The following is an 18,302-nucleotide window of genomic DNA, read 5'->3' as shown; positions in this document are numbered from 1 at the left end:
TTAATTTGCAACACTGTTTAATGAACTGACAGCCCCTTATAAATTTTCCTCGCTTTACTTAAAATCTTTCACCGACAATTTACTAGGGAGTAATTCACAGACTATTCCAAAAATATATTCCTTACACAGGATATTTTCAACCATAATGAACAAGATTTTATGTAAACATTTGAAGCAATTTTCATGGCCTGGGTAATTGAGGGGGAGTAAGAGAGATTTTGGTTATACCTCCTACCTCGGGTAGAAAAATCACACTTCCCCCAAAAACATCCCATACTAAGCACTGACTGCAGCACGATGCCAAGTCATGGAAATCAGTGATCAAACCCTTAGGGGCTATTGTCAGATTCTTCTAAGACTTTGGTATAAGATGTGGAGCTTGATAATTACCTAACTATAATTACCATTTTTGATATTCTCTGTGGCTTCAACTTCATTTTTGCTTATTTAAGTATTTTTTGTTTAAGTATTTCTTACTTGCCTGTAACCTTCTATTGATGAGGTTAGCAGTAGGAGCCTAAGTGAAAGATAACTGCCATTTATCTGTCAAATGATAGCATTATCTTGACCAAAATTGAAAACAGGGATCAACCGTCTCACAAAAACATTTTTTTAAAAACCCGTATTTTTAGAAGCAGTGTGTATGATATGTATGTGTGTGTGTATATATACAGTTTCAAATAAGCTTTAACTCCCTGAAGGAAGCAACTGGATCCAGAAGAATACCAAGCAGGGCGAGGAGAGTTTCTAGAAAGGGTCTAAAGTGAGTCACGGGATAGGGCAGCCTGAATAGAATGGTGAAACTCAGGATGGCTGTCAGCAAAGAAAGCCCATGTTGTCGGCGCGTGCCGAATGCTTCTTCGACATCTGTGGATTTGAAAGGAGGATGACTTCAACCCTCTACCATTCCTTCAGTGGACCTTTTGGATAATCCGCTGTGTCCCAGGCACTGTGCTACTGACCAGAGATACAAACGTTAATAAGCTGTCTCTAAGCTGAGGTTGCTCCCCCCATAGATGGACAGCATAGCCCTCCGAACAGTGTGGTAGGTGCTTGTGAGAGATGGAGTTGGCATCATTGTCCTCATTACCCAGGACGGGCAAGGACACTGGCATCCGTACCAGGAGCGAGGGAAGGCCACGGCGCTGCTCCTGCCTTCTGTGGCCTGTGCTGCCAGTAAGTTTCCATACCCAGACTGGTTACCTACGGTGTTAATCCAGTCCCTCTGTGTGTGTGCATGTGTGTCTGGCCTCTTTCTGGTAAAGTTTAACACATCTGAAGTGATACAGGGCTCCATCCCAGTGCCTCCCAGGTCAGTCGTGGCAAGAAGTAAATAGACCGGTGGGGACGGGAAGGCAGAGCTGGGGGTCATCTTCATGGATGGATGGATGAGTCTTAAAGGATGAATAGGCCTGTGTAATGTGCCGGGCACAGTGTCCTAAAATAATGTGTGTGTTAGAGGTAGGATTGCGTTCCCCCAAAATTGACATGTTGAAGTACTAACCCCCGTACTTTAGAGTATGACTTTATTTGAAGACAAGGGTCTTCACAGAGGTAATTAAAGGGAGGTCATTAGAGTGGGCCTTCATCCAGTGTGATCGGTGTCCTTATAAAAAGAGAAAATTTGCACACACAAGCAGAGAGAGAAGGCCGTGTGAAGAGATACAAGGTGATCATCTGCAAGCCCAGGAGGCAGGCAAGCCGGGAGCAGACCTTCCCTCACACGGCGCTGGGAAGGAGCCAGACCTGCCGGCACCGCGACCTCAGACTTTTGACCTGCAGGACAATAAACTGCCGTTGTCGAAGCCCCCAGCCTGTGGTACTTTGTGACGGCCGCCCTGGGAAACTAATACAGTGTGTTTAGAGAATAAAATCAAAACAACTGTTTTGTTTCTCCAAGGACTGTAATGTCCCGTGAGTACAAAGGCAAAAGAGCCAGGCTGCAGCAGCCCACAAAAGTCACCTCTTCTCTGTCGTTCATTTTCACTCGCATCTCAGAGTCCCGGCCACCTTGGCACTCCTCCAGTGCTGTACATTCTTCAGGTTTTTTCATATTCCTTGTCACGTTTTTGGCCTCTCCTACCAAAGCTAACTGCGTTTTCCTGCTGCTAATAGGCAGTCATCACAAGCCTCATATTAGCTGTTTCGTAGTTGCCTCATTATATTCCCTCCCTGTGGCTTATTAACATGACTTGTGTGTCAGAAGCTGGTGTTATTCTTCGTCGAGAACATCCCATGGGATAGTATGTAGTCCCAGCCATCCTGTCTGGTGTTTTCTGTCACATCCTTTATTCTTTCTGACAATTCCAAATTTAACCATGGCACTCTTGCTTCGGAGAAAAAAGTTGAGAAAAGGAAAAAAAAAAAAAACGGTTTTGTTGACAATGACAGGAATCACATGGCTGCTGCTGGCTCTACAGTCTGTGGGCTGAACAGGTTCCTAACAGGTAGGACTGGCTCTGCACCCCAGCTGAAGGCACCAGTGGAGTCCCAGGTCCACTTCAGGGTGCATAGCCAGGACCATGGTATGCAGGCCAACCTCCAGGAGCACAGACAGACATGTCTCCCACCTGGGGCCAGGTTACAGGGCCACTGTAAGATCTGCAGATAGACTGAGAAACATGCCTTCTAGCAAGTCACTGTACGTGGAAGACTGCTCCATGACCAGGGCTGAGACGGAGTGGAACTACAGCATGGGCTGCTGCACGGTCCACAGCTAGGACCAAGGTCAGCAGGCCTATTACTTGAAGCATGATTAGATGTGGCTCCTCCTGGGTCCCTTGGCAGCTACTTCTGGTGACAAGACCAAGGCCAGATAAGACTGTAACGGAGTCCCCAGGGGGACCTGGCTATTTCTGGGTCAGTAGCCAGGACCAGGGTTGGCAAGCTTCCCACCTGGGCCTAGGCCTGCTTTCTCAAATTGGTCCGCCTCAGCCCTGGGCTCCACCAAGGTTTTACAAGTTCTTACCGGGATCCCAAAGCTCCCACAAGTGCACTTTTGTCCATCGATGGCCGCCAGATTACTGTCGCAGCGGGGCATGGAGGAATATGTGCAGGGGAACCTCCTATTTTGCCATCTTGCTGATGTCACCTCTGGGGTTCTGAGTCTTTTCATTCAGCCTATAAATATGTAATCATGACTTCCTTAAAGTAACCACTTACAGTATTGTTTTCTTAAATAACCTTTAATATGCTTTTTCCCAGTAATATCTCTCCTTTGCATTGTGCACATGCCCAGCAATAATGACTAAGTCTGTTAAATTTCTTTGTGCTTTTTTTATTTTATCACGTGACCTCTTTTAGCGTCAGAACTAATACTGATTGCCATTACTTCTTCCCTCAACAGTGTTTTGTTGATTAAAACAAAAGAGTAATTGAAGCTATTTCTGCTTCCTGTAATAGTGAACTGAGTCACTCAGCTGATTATTTCACATTTCACTGTCCTGAACAAGGTGTCTGGCCAAGCCTAAAGTCCATGGCACAGAGAACCATATGTTCCCAAAATGAAGAGCATCAAATATTTTGAACAGAAATAAAACCTGGTGATTCTGAGCTATTAGCACCCCAATCAGCTTGGAAAAATGAGTAGACATTCTCTCTAGAAGATGGTAGTCTCACCCTAGACTTCAAATAATTCTACCAAAATGTCCAGCAAACAGACATCAAATCACAGAGAGATACCTACAGGAACTCCAAATATTGAGATTATCAGAAATGAACTGTAAAAGAGCTACTTACCGTGTTCAAGGAGATAAAAGCCAAGCCTAGATTTCAGTAGGGAACCATAACCTATAACCAGTGAAATACCAGATTTGAAAGTGTACCACAGAGAGATTCTAAAAGTGAGAACTACAGTGCCCCAAGTTAACAAATCAGTGGATGGTTTTAACTTCAGATTCAACACAGCTGAAGAGTGAATTATCAAAGTGGAGGACAAATCAGAAGAAAATAATCCAAATGCAGCATGGAAAAACAAAAGGATAGAAAATACAAACAGGGGTGCCTGGGTAGCTCAGTCAGTTAAGTATCTGACTTCAGCTCACATCATTATCTCAGGGTACTGGGATTGAGCTCCACATTGGGCTCCCTGCTCAGCGGGGAGTCTGCTTGTCCCTCTCCCTCTGCCCCTCCCCCTCCACTCGTGCACACACTTGCTCTCTTTCAAATAAATAAAAATCTTAAAAAAAAATACGAAGAGAAGGGTAAGAGATATAGAGAACACAATGATGTTTAGCATACTAATTAAACTCCCAAAAAGGAAAACAATAGAAAAGGAGACAATATTTGCAGAGATAAAAGCTGAAAATTTATTAGAATTTATGAAAAATATCACACATTTTAAGAAGTCCAAAAAAATCCAGGTAGAATATATGTTTGTAAATCCTTACATAAACACATCATGGTGAAACTGTAGAAAACTTCAGGGGCACCTGAGTGGCTCAGTTGGTTGAGCAGCTGCCTTCAACTCAGTGCCTTTGACACGGGTCATGATTCCGGGGTCCTGGGATCAGCCCACATCAGGCTCCCTGCTCAGCAGGTTGTCTGTGTCTCCTCCCTCGGCCCCTCCCCCCTGCTCTGCTCTCTCTCTCAAATAAATAATTTTTTTTTAATGTAAGAAACTTTAAAAGCAGCTGGAGAAGCAAGCAAAGTAGCAATAGACTCAGAGCAAACTTCTCATTCAACAGGAACATAGAAGCAAGAAAATACAGTGATCATCTTCAGTGTATTGAAAGAAAACAAACTGCCAACCAGGAAAAATATCTTTCATAAATGAAAATATCTTTCATAAATTTCCTAGTCAACAAAAAAAGAGTTCACCACCAGTGGACTCATGTTAAAAGGAATTTCTAAAGGCAGGAGTTACTCTTAAAAATATAAGGAAAGGAGGTCAAATAATGTAACTAATATATGGATAAAGCTAAATGAATACTGACTATAACAACTGATATATTTAAGTATATGTTAATATTTACATACATATCCTATTATAATACATTATAAAATAGTGTATAAATAAGGAGAAGTAAATGAAGTTAAGGTGCTCTAGATTCTATACATTGGGAAAAGGATAAAGCTGTCGATTTACACTAGACCGATAAGTAAAGGTAAAGTATGACCTAATTGTGCAAGATAAATGTACAGAATAAATTAAAAAGCTCCTAGAAGATAACAAAGAATAGTATCTTTATGGTTCTGAGATAGGAAAGTATTTCTTAAATAGGACACAAAATACCAATTATATAGGAAGGGACTGGTAAATTGATTACATTAAAATTAGAGGCAGTTCATCTAGATAGTAGAGGGAAAAGCCAGAGCTGAGTGGGAAAAGATATTTGCAGCATATAACTAACAAAAGACTCATATCCATATCTACAAATAAGTAAGAAAAAGACTCCTAACCCAGTGGAAAATTGAGCAAGAGATTTACACAAAGTATTTCCAAGAGAGGAAATCCAAATTATCTTAAACGTATTGTAATGAGCTCAATCTCAGGCATCAGAGAAATGCATAGTAAAGCCACAATAAGATACCACTACACACCCAACACAGTGGTTTGAATTTTAAAAACTGAGAATACCGACTCTTGATGTGGAGTAACAGAAACTCTTCCTGTGCTAGTGGGAATACAAATCAGAACAGTAATTTTGGAAAACAATCTGGCAAACCTTATAAGCAGCAATTCTGTCCATGTATGCTAGACATGTATTCATAGCAATATTATTCTCAATGGCCCAAAACTAGAAACAAGTCATCTATCAACAGTAAAAGGGATGAATTATGATGTATTCCTACAATGAATATTTAGCATTCAGCAATGAAATACTATACTCTTCGAGAAATGAATAAATCTTACTACATAAAGTTGAACAACAGAAGCAAGACAAAAATCATACATGCTGTAGGATTCCATGTATGTGAAGCACAAAAAGGCTAAAACTAATACGTGATGTTAGACATCAGGATAATGGCTACCTTTGAGGAGGAGAAAGGGGTGTGTGGTAGTTGGGAGAAGCACAAGGATATTTGTAATGTACTATACTTCTTGATCTGAGTGGTGGTCACATAAGTGTGTTCACTCTGATCATTCATCAAGCAATACACTCATGGTATGTGTATTTTTTGTGTGTAGTTTAACTTCCCATTTTTAAAAAGGTTACTTTCAAAAATGTAATTGAGAGAGTACCCAGTGATACATGAGATTTGTAGGGATCCAAATACACAGAAATATCCTCTTGAGAATGATTTTGAAGAAAGCCTCTCTTTATATTGGTGATGGTGGATGCTGTTTACCTATCTCTCTCTCCTCTTCTTGGGGCAGGGCCTGTGTCTTCACCTCTGCCTGATGGAACAGATTCTCACTGAGTGTGGGATTCACGAAATCATGTGGTAACATGAGAAATGTGTTCCTGTCCCCAGGTTAAGAAAACGACCGAAGCCACCTTGCAGACCATACAAGATATGGTCACCATCGAGGACTACGATGTCTCTGAATGCTTCCAGCACAGCCGCTCCACGGAATCTGTGAAGTCCACAGTCTCCGAGACCTACCTGAGTAAGCCCAGCATCGCCAAGAGAAGAGCAAACCAGCAGGAGACGGAGCAGTTCTACTTCATGGTGTGTCTGTTGCTTCCCCAGCCACCTTTGGAGCTCAGATCTGGGGTCCCCAAACACAGCGTCTAGAGTTGGGTGGGAATCACATGGTTCTTCATTAAAATACGGACTCCTGACTGCCCTTGGAGTTCCCGATTCTGTTGGTCAGCGATAGGAGTTAGGAGTTAGGACTTCCGTAAAAGTTCCTCAGATTTAAAAAGGACTACTCTCAGACCACTTTTAATCTTTAACACCCAGACATGTCACCAGGAGAGCTTGCTAACACACGGTTCTGATTTTAGTAGGTCTGGGGAAGGAGGGACCTGGGAGTCTGCCTCCCTGCTAGGTTCCCAGATGATGGCAGATAATGCTGGTCTGCATCAGACCGCACGTGGAGTGGCAAGGATCCAGGCTCTAGCAGATAGAAGTGGCTGGATTTTAGATATCCCGTGGGAAGTTCCTTGACATGAAATACATATTTTTTTAAGTTAAAAATGAATCTTTCCTTTTGCAGAAACTCAGAGAATATTTGGAAGGTAGTAATCTCATCACAAAACTTCAAGCCAAACATGACTTGCTGCAGAGGACCCTTGGAGAAGGTCAGTTATTTGAAGCAGACGGGGAGGATGACATGGATTTTGTATTGTGTCACGTAGCTAGTCCACGAAGAGTGTGAGTTGCGGATTTGTGTTTCAAGAAGCAGAGAACACTGATTGTTTAGACTGGGCTTTTGCTGTAACTATAATAATCAAGTTCCTTATAAGCTCGGTGCTAACCTTGAGGAAGAATAGTGAAATCTGGGGAGGGCTGAGAAGCCCCCACAGAGCTCCTGAGGAACACTCTGCCCAGCCTGGTGCTCCCAATACCTGGTGCTCCTAAAGGGAGAAGACTGGGCAGAGCTGCACCTGCCCCCACCTGCTGACCACCCAGCCACTTCTTCCTTACCCTCTGGGACCTGTCCACCCTTCCAGCTCCACCCCGTTTGTTTCAGTGGGCCAGTATTTGTTGTCACCTCTAATGCCACTGTGGACTCTAGGAACCAGTTAAACCAGTCTGGGTGACTTTTTTTTTTTCTTTCTTTCTGTGGACATTGATTTTCCTTGAAGAAAAAAAAATCTAATGAAGTATACTGCTGTAGCTAATAATAATAATAACAAAAATAAGAATAGCTGTCACTTCTATAGGACTAGGCATTGTTCTAAACTACATATTGAACTGGGCTATCACTTTCCCCGTTTTTACAAATGGGAAAAACGATGGGGAAAAAAGGATTATAGGCAAAAGGGACTGTGTAAATGTTACTGTTTCTCTTTTCATCTTCTTGAAATTTAAAAGGAAAAAAATAAATACAAGCAAAGTCCCTGTTTTAAGGTCCTCATAGTCTGTAACTTTATCTTTTATTCCCACTAGATCTTGCCAGAAGTTATAAAAAGTGAAAGAGAATACAGATGGGAGTGGGAAATGAGGGGACGGAGGTGTGTAACTCAGGCCAAAAAGAGGTTGCTGTTCTTTGACCTAAACTCTTGCACCCTACCATTCTAGAACCTTCCTACTGACAAGGCAGGTTTTGTCATCACCTTATCTCCTGGTTTCCTCCAAAGGACACATTATCCTCAGGGAATGAGCACTAGGAGAAAGGTCATCATGACCTAAGGCTCCATGTATTATAGTTAGCATGCCAGATTCTAAGATAAAAGGCTGATTTCATTTAGAAGAAGAATTAACATTTAAACTACTAGAAAGTGTCTTAAGAAATAAAATAACCAAAGACAATCCGTGAACTTTCATTAGATTTTGAATCAAAAAAGCAAAAGTTACAAAAGGCATTTTAAGGACAATTGGGGAAGTTTAAATATAGACTGTATATTAAATGACATTATTGAGTTCATTTTCTAAGATATGACAGTGGTGGTATGATTATGAAAACGAAGATTCCTATTCTTAAGAAATGTTTGCTAAGGGACACCTGGGTGGCTCAGTCAGTGAAGCGTCTGCCTTTAGCTCAGGTGGTGATCCCCGGGTCCTGTGATCCAGCCCATGTCGTAGGGCTCCCTGCCCAGTGGGGAGCCTGCTTCCCCCTTTGCCTGCCCCTCCCCCTGCTTGTCCTCTCTCTCTCTCTCTCTCTGTCAAATAAATAAAAAAGTGACGATATTAAGAAAATGAAAATCAAAATTGAATTTAAAAAAAAGAAATGTTTGCTAAATATCATAATATCTGCAAGTTACTTTCAATCGATTCAGGAGCAAAGATATAGAAAGAGAGAGGGAGAGAGAAGGAAATAAGGCCAGTGTGGCAAAATGTTAACAGTTGGGAAATCTCAGTGAAGGGTAGCCCTGTGCAAGGCTTTCAACTCTTCTATAATGGAGGTTAGAACTTTTTTTTTTTTTAAAGATTTTATTTATTTATTTGACAGAGATAGAGACAGCCAGCGAGAGAGGGAACACAAGCAGGGGGAGTGGGAGAGGAAGAAGCAGGCTCATAGCAGAGGAGCCTGATGTGGGGCTCGATCCCACAACACCGGGATCACGCCCTGAGCCGAAGGCAGACGCTTAACCGCTGTGCCACCCAGGCGCCCATGGTTAGAACTTTTTTAAAAAAGCATTTTTTTCTTTTCTTTTTCTTTGAATAGTTGTCTTACCTCAGCAATCGTGTCCCCATTTTTTTCTTTTTTTTCCTTCATAGTATCATGTAAGATCATGTTTTTCCACCTACCACAAAATGTCTGATATTTCAGTGATGCCCCCAAGGTCAGTCGCCAGTCCCAAAGCATAAATTATCGTTAAGTGTTTTGACGAATGCTTAGAAGCACAGAGTCCTTCCCTACAGGAATGGATACCACTTTAGAAATCGTGAGTTGGAGGCACTTAAGTAGTGGGTGAATTCATTCTTGGCATGCGTGCAAACACATGTGTTAATTCGCTTGGGGTCACATTCTGAAACTTTTATGATACTCATTCTACATAGATTCCCTGATGTCTCCTGGAGAGAAAGCCCCCGCGGTTCATATTATTTTACATGGCATTATTGGATAGGGCTCTGTTTTAGCCAACTTACCGAATCCATATGCCACATTCCATCGTTAGCTGCTCTGCTGTGTAAAGCTGTATTGTACCTTGTGAACTCTGAGCCAGGATTTCTTTATCTTGGAATTTCTTTCACTGGGTTCCAGTATCATAGTGACGCAAGCTGGGTTCAGGGATACCAGGCCTCCACCAGATTGGATTTATTCAGAAACTGGCTGGTTCCCATCCAGGGGCATCAGACACACTAGCCTCTAACCACGCGCTGTAGGCCTTCCTGCTCCCCAGCCCTGCCCCACGTGCAGGCTTGGCAGCACACCGCTCGTTGGTCACTGCCGGGGCTTCACGCTGCCAGCTTTGCCCAGAGAGAGGCTGAGCCTGCCCCCGCCTTTTAGCTCGACCGTTGTGAGCCCGCTGGCTCCCCATGCAAGCCCCGTTCAAGTTGATAGGCTTGAACCAAAGGAGAGTTAATGGTGCCTGTCCCACAGTGAGACAATCCAATGGTGAGTCCTTATGAAGGTATCCAAGTCTGGGCTTGGTGAAATAAGGTTAGTAGCACAGGATTCGATGGTGTGTTTGGGGACAGTCCTGACTTCTTATACAGAAATCACATCTCTGAAATACAGTAGACTCACTGCTGAAAAAACTGCCTTCGTAGTAAAACAAATAGGGCCTAACCCAGGGATTTAGCAGTTGATTATACACAGCTGAAACTGTAACTACAGACATGTGTTTGGCCTGTCTTACTGCTTGCTTTTGGCAGCCTACCAGAGGCCCAGTAAGTCCTTTGATTTACAACATTGTGAAGCAACTAGATTGGGCTCTTAAAGGCGCACTGTCAAAATTCAGAATTCCACATCTTTGAAAACTGAAATAAAAAGAAATACATAATGAGTTGTTAAGACCAAAGTCATCACCTTCTTCATCATCCTTCAGCGAGACCATTATATCCTTTTGTGATGTCATTTGTTTTTAATTTGGAGAAGTGACATCAACACAGTAAATGAGATCTATATCCGTAGAACTAAGGCACTGAAATTGTTTCTTTTTCTTTTCATAAGGAGCCTTCATGTTCACACTGGCTTCTTTGTGTGCAACATTTGGAGTTGGGGGGGTGTAAATATCAGTACAGTTCTCCTTAAACACAGAAAATCTGACACTGGAAAGCTGAGTTCCATGTTAGATTGTTTCTAGACCGGGCATAAGGTTTCTGACAAAGGAATGAAATGGCTTATCCTCATTGAATCCGTTGTGTCTCTGAGTAGAAGTACAAACATACTTTCAAAAGAGAAGCTGACTGTGAATAATTATGGTTTTTAGAAAAGCAATGTATTCTTAAGGAAAAAAAAGGACGAGAAGTAATGCTGGAGTCCTTATCAGTCATTCACTGGGGACCCAGTTCCGGGTGCCTCCGTCCAGTTTGAGCTGTACACATTTTAAATATTTCATCTATTGTTTTTTTTTTAATCTCAGATTGCCACCACACTGTATTTTGGTTTTCCCTTTTAGTCTATGGTGATAAAATACATTTGAGTGTGAAAAATAATTCACTTCTTAATTCTCGAGTGAAATGATTGGAGTCCTCAAAGTAGGTGTTTGTAGCAAGAACAAGATAATCCTGGGTCGCGGGTCATTTTTTCCTCCAAATGGCTTATATTGTGGGATGGGGAGGGGGGTGAGGGAAGAAATTGTCTGTTGTTTTTAATAATTAAATAGCCTTCCAAAGAATGTGATTGAAATCTAATCCTCAAACCACTGGAAGCTTTCACATTTCTCTGGGAAGCAGATTCTTCTAAGCTTGTGTGTTATTGATCTATTAATGATGATACTGATTAAAAAATAAAACCTCATTCATCAGTTGAGGCACAGTCAGTACTATTAGCTGAACAAGACAGTGGATGTGGTGGCAGTTATACTATGAATGATAGGTCTTGTGGAGCTTGCTCTGGGCTCATTAATCAAAATGTATCTTTTATAGGTTTTTAATTTTTTATCTCATACTATTAACCATGGATGGATGGAACAAAGTGATTTTAAGCCATCTAATATATGATCTTCTTCTAAATCTAGAGAATCTTTGCTTGGGATATTTTAACAAAAGTAGCAAAACTTCAAACTTATTGAAAAACATTTTGTTTCTAAGGAGTTATTAGTGTCTTTATCATTGAATCACTTGAAAGTGATTAACCTTCATTATCCAGTTGAATTTTTTAGATACTTTAAATTTTTATTTTATTCTATTCTATTTTATTTTGTTTTTTAAAGAGTTTATTTTTAAGTAATCTCTACACCCAGCATGGGGCTCAAACTTACAACCCCGAGATCAAGAGTGACATACTCTACTGACAAAGCCAACCAAGCACCCCAAGACTTTGAAATTTTAACTTAATATGTGTTATATAATCTTAACATGTGTTATGTAACTTAGCTCATTTTTAGTATTTTGTATTTGACTTTAGTCACATGGGGGAGACAGAAGCGTAAGCCATAATTCCTACCTTTCTTTTAGGATCTTTCAAAGTGTTTGCTGGGGAATAAGATTTATATTTTTACGATATATTATTTGGGAGCTCAGGCCTAGAATTAAAACAAATCTGATCAAACTAGCACCAACATTTTTCCCAGAACTAGAACAAACAATCCTAAAATTTGTATGGAAGCATAAAAGACCCCAAGTAGCGAAAGTAATGTTGAAAAAGAAAAGCAAAGCAGGAGACAGCACAATCCCAGACTTCAGGCTGTATTACAAAGCTGTAATCATCAAGACACTATGGTACTGGCACAGAAACAGACACATAGATCAATGGAACAGAATAGAGAACCCAGAAATGGACCCACAACTATAGGGTCAACTAATCTTTGACAAAGCAGGAAGGAATATCCAATCAAAAAATGGCAGTCTCTTCAACAAATCATGTTGGGGCATGCAGAAGAATGAAACTGGACCACTTTCTTCCACCGTACACAAAAATAAATTTGAAGTGGATAAAAGACCTAGATGTAAGACAGGAGACCATCAAAATCCTAAAGAACACCACAGGCAGCAACCTCTTTGACCACGACCGCAGCAACTTCTTGCTAGACATGTCTCCAGAGGTAAGGGAAACAAAAGCAAAAATGAATTGTTGCGACTTCATCAGGATAAAAAGCTTCTGCACAGTGAAGGAAACAATCAACAACACTAAAAAGCAACCTAAGGAAAAGGAGAAGATATTTGCAAATGATGTATCAGATAAAGGGCTGGTATCCAGAATCTATAAAGAACTCATCAAAATCAACACCCCAAAAATAAATAATCCAATTAAAATATGGGCAGAAGACATGAACAGACATTTCTCCAAAGAAATACAAATGGCGAAGAGACATGTGAAAAAATGTTAACATCACTCTTCATCAGGGAAATACAAATCAAAACCACAATGGGATGTAACGTCACACCTGTCAGAATGGCTAAAATTAACAACTCAGGAAATAGATGTTGTCGAGGATGCAGAGAAAGGGGGAACCCTTTTGCACTGTTGGTGGGAATGCAAACTGGTGCAGCCACTCTGGAAAGCAGTATGGAGGTTCCTCAAAAAGTTAAAAATAGAACTACCCAATGACCTAGCAATTGTACTCTTAGGTATTTATCCAAAGAATACAAAAATGTTGATTCGAAGGGGCCTATGCATCCCAGTATATAGCAGCATTATCAAGAATAGCCAAATTATTTTATTGGGAAAGAGCCCAATTATTTATTGGGAAATAGCCCAACTATTTTATTGGGAAAGACCCCAAATGCCCATCAACCGATGAATGGATAAAGAAGATATGATTTATATATGCCATGGAATATTACTCCGCCATCAAAAAGAATGAAAACCTTCCATTTGCAGCAACATGGATGGACCTAGAGGGTATTATGCTAAGCAAAATAAGTCAGTCAGAGAGACAAATATCATACAATTTCACTCATGTGGAATTTAAGAAACAAAGCAGATGAACATAGGGGAAGGGAAGGAAAAATAAAATAAGATAAAAACAGAGAGGGAAGCAAACCGTAGGAGACTCTTAACTATAGAGAACAGACTGAGGGTTGCTGGAGGGGAGGTGGACGGGGTATTGGCTAAATGGGTGATGGGCATTAAGGAGGACGCTTGTTGGGGTGAGCACTGGGTGTTAATTGTAAGTGATGAATCACTAAATTTTACTCCTGAACCCAATATTACACCATATGTTAACTAACTTGAATTTAAATTTAAAAAAATAAAAAAGACTTGTATATGTATGGGGGGAAAAAAAACCTGGACCCTAGGGCCAGATGCCTCACATACAAACAGTGTGACCTTGAGCAAGTCACTTGCCTCCTATATGCTCGGTCTTTTCCACAAAATAGAAGTAACAGTACCTGCTTCATAAGGTTTTGTGAAAATTGTGAGTTAATGTATAGAAAGTGCTTAGAACAGTGTCTAATAAGTATTGGACATCATTGCTGTTTTTATTGTTGTTAGTAATATATTTTATGTCGTACTTCTATGATGATCAAGTAGGCAACATGACAGAATACAGTACAGCACAGGCCTGCGAGTTTCTCTGCCCTCCACCTTTTTTGCTCATTCTCCTGACTCACCCTGCGTGATCTCAGCTTGGTCCATGGCCCCAAAACAACCTAAATGGTGTTGACTCTCAAATCTTCATCTCCAGCCCTGTCTTGTCTCTGTGCTTTAACCCTGTACAGCCAGCTTCCTGCTGAAGGATATCCCCAAAGACACCTTTCTGGTAGACCATCCCCCCCACTTGAGAACAGCTAGAAGTTATTCTGGATTTCTCTATCCACCTTCTCCTTTTTCTTGTCTGGCAAGATACCAAAAGGCCAAAAGAAGGAAGGGAGTTAGAGTTAAAGGATAGATAGAACTGAGTAGTGGGGGGAAAACAGATTTTTCTTCTTTCCTCCCACCCCCACTCCGAGTCATGGCCCAGAACTGATTCTTGTAGACCTACAGTGGCCTGAGTCTGGGTTGAGGAAGGTATTCTCTGATATTAACTGTCATCCCCTCCCCCTTTAACAAATAGAACATTGATCAAATCCTTTGTTACTTGTTCTTCAAAAGCAGATAATAGAGTAAAAGACTCTGTTGCCTGCCTGGGAGGGTTCATTCACCATTTCCAACAAGCCAGCTTTCTCTACAAATGTTATACTGGCCTTGCCGCGCAAATCTGAATCACCGCGTTATGATAGGATGGGCTGACTCGTACCTGTTTGTGCTGCAACATGACCCTTCTAGGCGAGCTATAACTTCAGGCTGTTTCAGGAGCACATCATCATTTTGCAAACAAACCGGTAGAATGGTTCCCTCTTCCACACCCCTTCCACAGCTCCACCCAAAATGTGAGAAAGAGCAGACAGCACCCACAGACACATTCACACCTGGAATTAGCACAGATTGTAGGAACACTATGAAAATACGGAGCCAATGTTAAAAACAAGTCAAGAAGCCTGAATATATAAGAAACTCATGTTTTAAATGACAGGGAACTCTGAAAGGCTACTAGCTTACAGGTGGTAGAATGTAGCATAATTTAATGTCCTTGTACTTAATATCTGCCAGTGTCATTTCTGATTATAAAATACCACTTCTCACCTGATTGTGTATTATAGAAAGAACACCAATTTAATACAAAGGAAATTGAGTTTTCCCGCCCTAATTTGACCACGTTCTAACCCAAGTACCCATCAAGACAGAGGAAACCATTAACATTCGAACCTTGGATGTGTTTTATCTGTATTTCTTTGTTAACCTTACAGTTAAGATCAAGGAGCTTTTCATGTTTTCTGAATAACAAATAAATATCCCTGCCTCAAATTGCCAAGTGAAACATGTTTCTCTGATGTATAGGATTTATTAAATTTTAGGTATAAGTTTTACGAAATGCTTATTTTGAATTATTTGTCTATCATGCTATGCTGTCCTCTTGCTTTCCACCATAAAATGTGTAAGTTATTATAAACTCAGCATCTTAAAGTAAGGGACAGGTGATACAAAAAAAAGATTACCAAATGCATTCCACTGATTCCATTCCGTTTACTTATTTTCTTTTTTTTTCTGCAGGTCATAGAGCTGAATATATGACTACAAGGTAGGAAAATATTTTATCATAACTCTGTGTCTCTTTTTTTTTCCTTAACAATGAGCAACCATTCACTGCTGCAAAAATGAATGAATTTTGTTAATGAACATGGAAGATCATTTTGACTCTACAAACAATAGTAAAATGAAATGTTTGGGGTTCTCAAAAAACCAGATTTGCTCTGGCAGATCTGAGGGCTTCCCAGTGTAATTTGAAGCTCTTTAATGAGTAGACTGCTTAAGAAAGACCTAAATCGAATGGGCTTGGTTTGTCTAATCCAAAACACTTAACGGTTTCTAAAAATAGTCTGATTTGATCATTTAATTAACAAGCAACGTTACGTGCATAACTACTGTGTTAGCAAATAGCACAATCAGTTACTTTCTGCTCCTACTTTCCCTTATGTCATTTAAAACTTTGAACTATACTGAATACTCCGGATTTTATCTTCTTACCCCTTTTGGGTTCACTTTAAAGATTTAACTTTTAATATTACAGCCATATCGCACTTCTTTCTTTCTTTTTTTTTTTTTTCCTTTTTTTCTTTCAAAAGGGATTTTGAAGCTATTGCTGAGAAAGAAAAGCCTTTTTGCAAGCCGATTCTGATTTGGGTTGGGGAAAGTTTGCAACTTCTATTTTTTTGTGCCAGCATTTGTGTAACAGCCAGAAATTATTCTAACTGACATAGCTAGACTTTGCCCTCTTAAAGCTGAGTTCTCTTTGAGGTGAAAGGCATTTAGAACACTGGGGTGGGTGTGTGTGTGTGTGTGTGTGTGTGTGTGTGTGTGTCTTGCAGTAATGGGCAAGTCGATTTTCAAGGCTCTATAATGTTTCTGCTGGGCAATTTATTCAAAAGGAAGCCTCTCTTGGTGAACCAGCTAGAAAGATACAACTAGTGACTTGTCTAAACCTCACGGAAATACTGAGGTTTCTTTCCTCCCTGTGTCAGTGACAAAGAAGAGTATTACTTCTGCGTAGTAATATGCAGTTTATGGAGCTTTTTTCATATATATTATCTCTTTGTGCTATCAACTGTTTTACCTTTGTCCCTATATTATAATTAACGTAAAGCACTTCAAAAAAGTTTTTTTAAAAGAAGGAATGCAAATATATTGATTTGCAATGAGAACTGTCACTGCCAAACAGACTAGCTATGCACGTGGACCTGACTCATACTTCCTCTCGTCCACATCCTACCCAGGAGGCCAGATTCCCTGCAAGTCGTATGGCAGTCACCAAACCTGAACGCCACATGCCATTCAAGTGTTGGATTGCACGGCCCTGATTCTGTTCCCCAGATGTGTACGTAGTAAAGCCAGAGTCATCAGGGGCCTGATAAGCCGCCTCTGCCGCCAAAAGTACTTTGATAAGCGCTCGGGCACTTTGTTTCCCGTCAGCTTTCTCTCCCAACGGTAGTGTCATCACATTCGCCTGATACTTTAGAATCATCAGGAGAGGCAACTTGCAGGCCTCCGGTAGACAACTCAAAAAACGTGTCTTCATTACCCCAACCAGGAGCTACGCTGCTTCTTCGGTCACGCGGGAACAATGATCTAGTCCTACTAGGGGGCTTTGGCTTCAGCTACAAGATTTGCTTGTCCCACGAATTGGTGACCAAACAAAATAGGCCTGTGTTCTTATCCCCTTAACTTTGTCGGCGGCTCCAGATGTCCCCAAGTGTGCAGCTCTGCTGGACCTTGTAATAACCACGTTTTCTGGTTTCTCTATTGGATGCTTTGAGATCTTGGGGTCTTGCTGACCTTGGAGGGACTGCCACTCCCAAGGTTAGCCAGTTCATAGAAATAGTAAAGGTCATGCTCACAAGTATGCCTTTTGTATACAAACCAACCAGTCCAGACCCACACCCTCAGCCACATCCTTTAGCATCCTTTATTGGGCTTTCACGTTCAGGGTCACTCTCCCCCGTCCTGATCACCACAAAGCCAAGTACCAGACCAGTAGGAACAATCCCTATTCCCCAGAGCCCTCCAAACTTATTCAACCTGGCCAGTCCTAAACCTGCTTACCCTCCCTCGCCCATTCCTTCCTGTGGAAACCACAGCATTGCCGGCACTCCTGCCTCCTGACCGACCCTGGTGCTTCCCCATGGTAGCCTGCCTCCTCCTCTTGGGCAGGGCGGGTAACAACAAACTATCTTTTCAGTGGCCTTTGCTTCTGATCTGTTGGTCTCACCATAGCTGAATAAAAATAAAATCTACATTTTAAAACACTTGTAAAATCATGCAGGGCACCTGGGCGGTGATCTCAGGGTGGTGAGATCGAGCCCAGTGTTGGGTTCTGTGCTGAGTGTAGAGTCCGCTTGAGTCTCTCTTTCCCTCTCCCTTTGCCCCTCCCCTCCACCCCCTAAAATAAATAAATAAATTCATTTTACAAATCTTTGAAAACACTTGTAAAACAATGAAAAGAGTGGATAAGATTAAACTCCTTGGTGGGTAGTTGTTTGGGTTTTTATGCCTACCAGATCCTTTCCTCTGTGAATAGCCCCGAATTCAGTATATAAAAGAGATTTCAGAAACTTCAGCAGTGGTAGGACATGATGATATACTGCCTGGTAGAAGTTTC

At 41.2% G+C, this 18,302-nt stretch overlaps 1 protein-coding gene across 3 annotated transcripts in view; it reads left to right on the top strand.

Moving 5' to 3' along the window:
- The window catches only part of SRGAP1 (SLIT-ROBO Rho GTPase activating protein 1), a 259,814-nt gene that overhangs the window by 195,044 nt on the left and 46,468 nt on the right, over positions 1-18,302 (top strand). For all 3 annotated transcript variants that reach the window (XM_026500112.4, XM_026500111.4, XM_026500114.4), the window contains exons 9-11: positions 6,418-6,615; positions 7,106-7,190; positions 15,701-15,728. In XM_026500112.4, the coding sequence (XP_026355897.1) occupies positions 6,418-6,615; positions 7,106-7,190; positions 15,701-15,728 (311 nt within the window). The remainder of the gene's footprint in view (positions 1-6,417; positions 6,616-7,105; positions 7,191-15,700; positions 15,729-18,302) is intronic.

Source organism: Ursus arctos, unplaced genomic scaffold, assembly GCF_023065955.2.
Source record: "Ursus arctos isolate Adak ecotype North America unplaced genomic scaffold, UrsArc2.0 scaffold_21, whole genome shotgun sequence".
In the NCBI taxonomy this organism is placed as follows: Eukaryota; Metazoa; Chordata; class Mammalia; order Carnivora; family Ursidae; genus Ursus; species Ursus arctos.
Note: the sequence above shows the minus strand (reverse complement) of the source record. Positions and strands in the feature narration are given on the sequence as shown.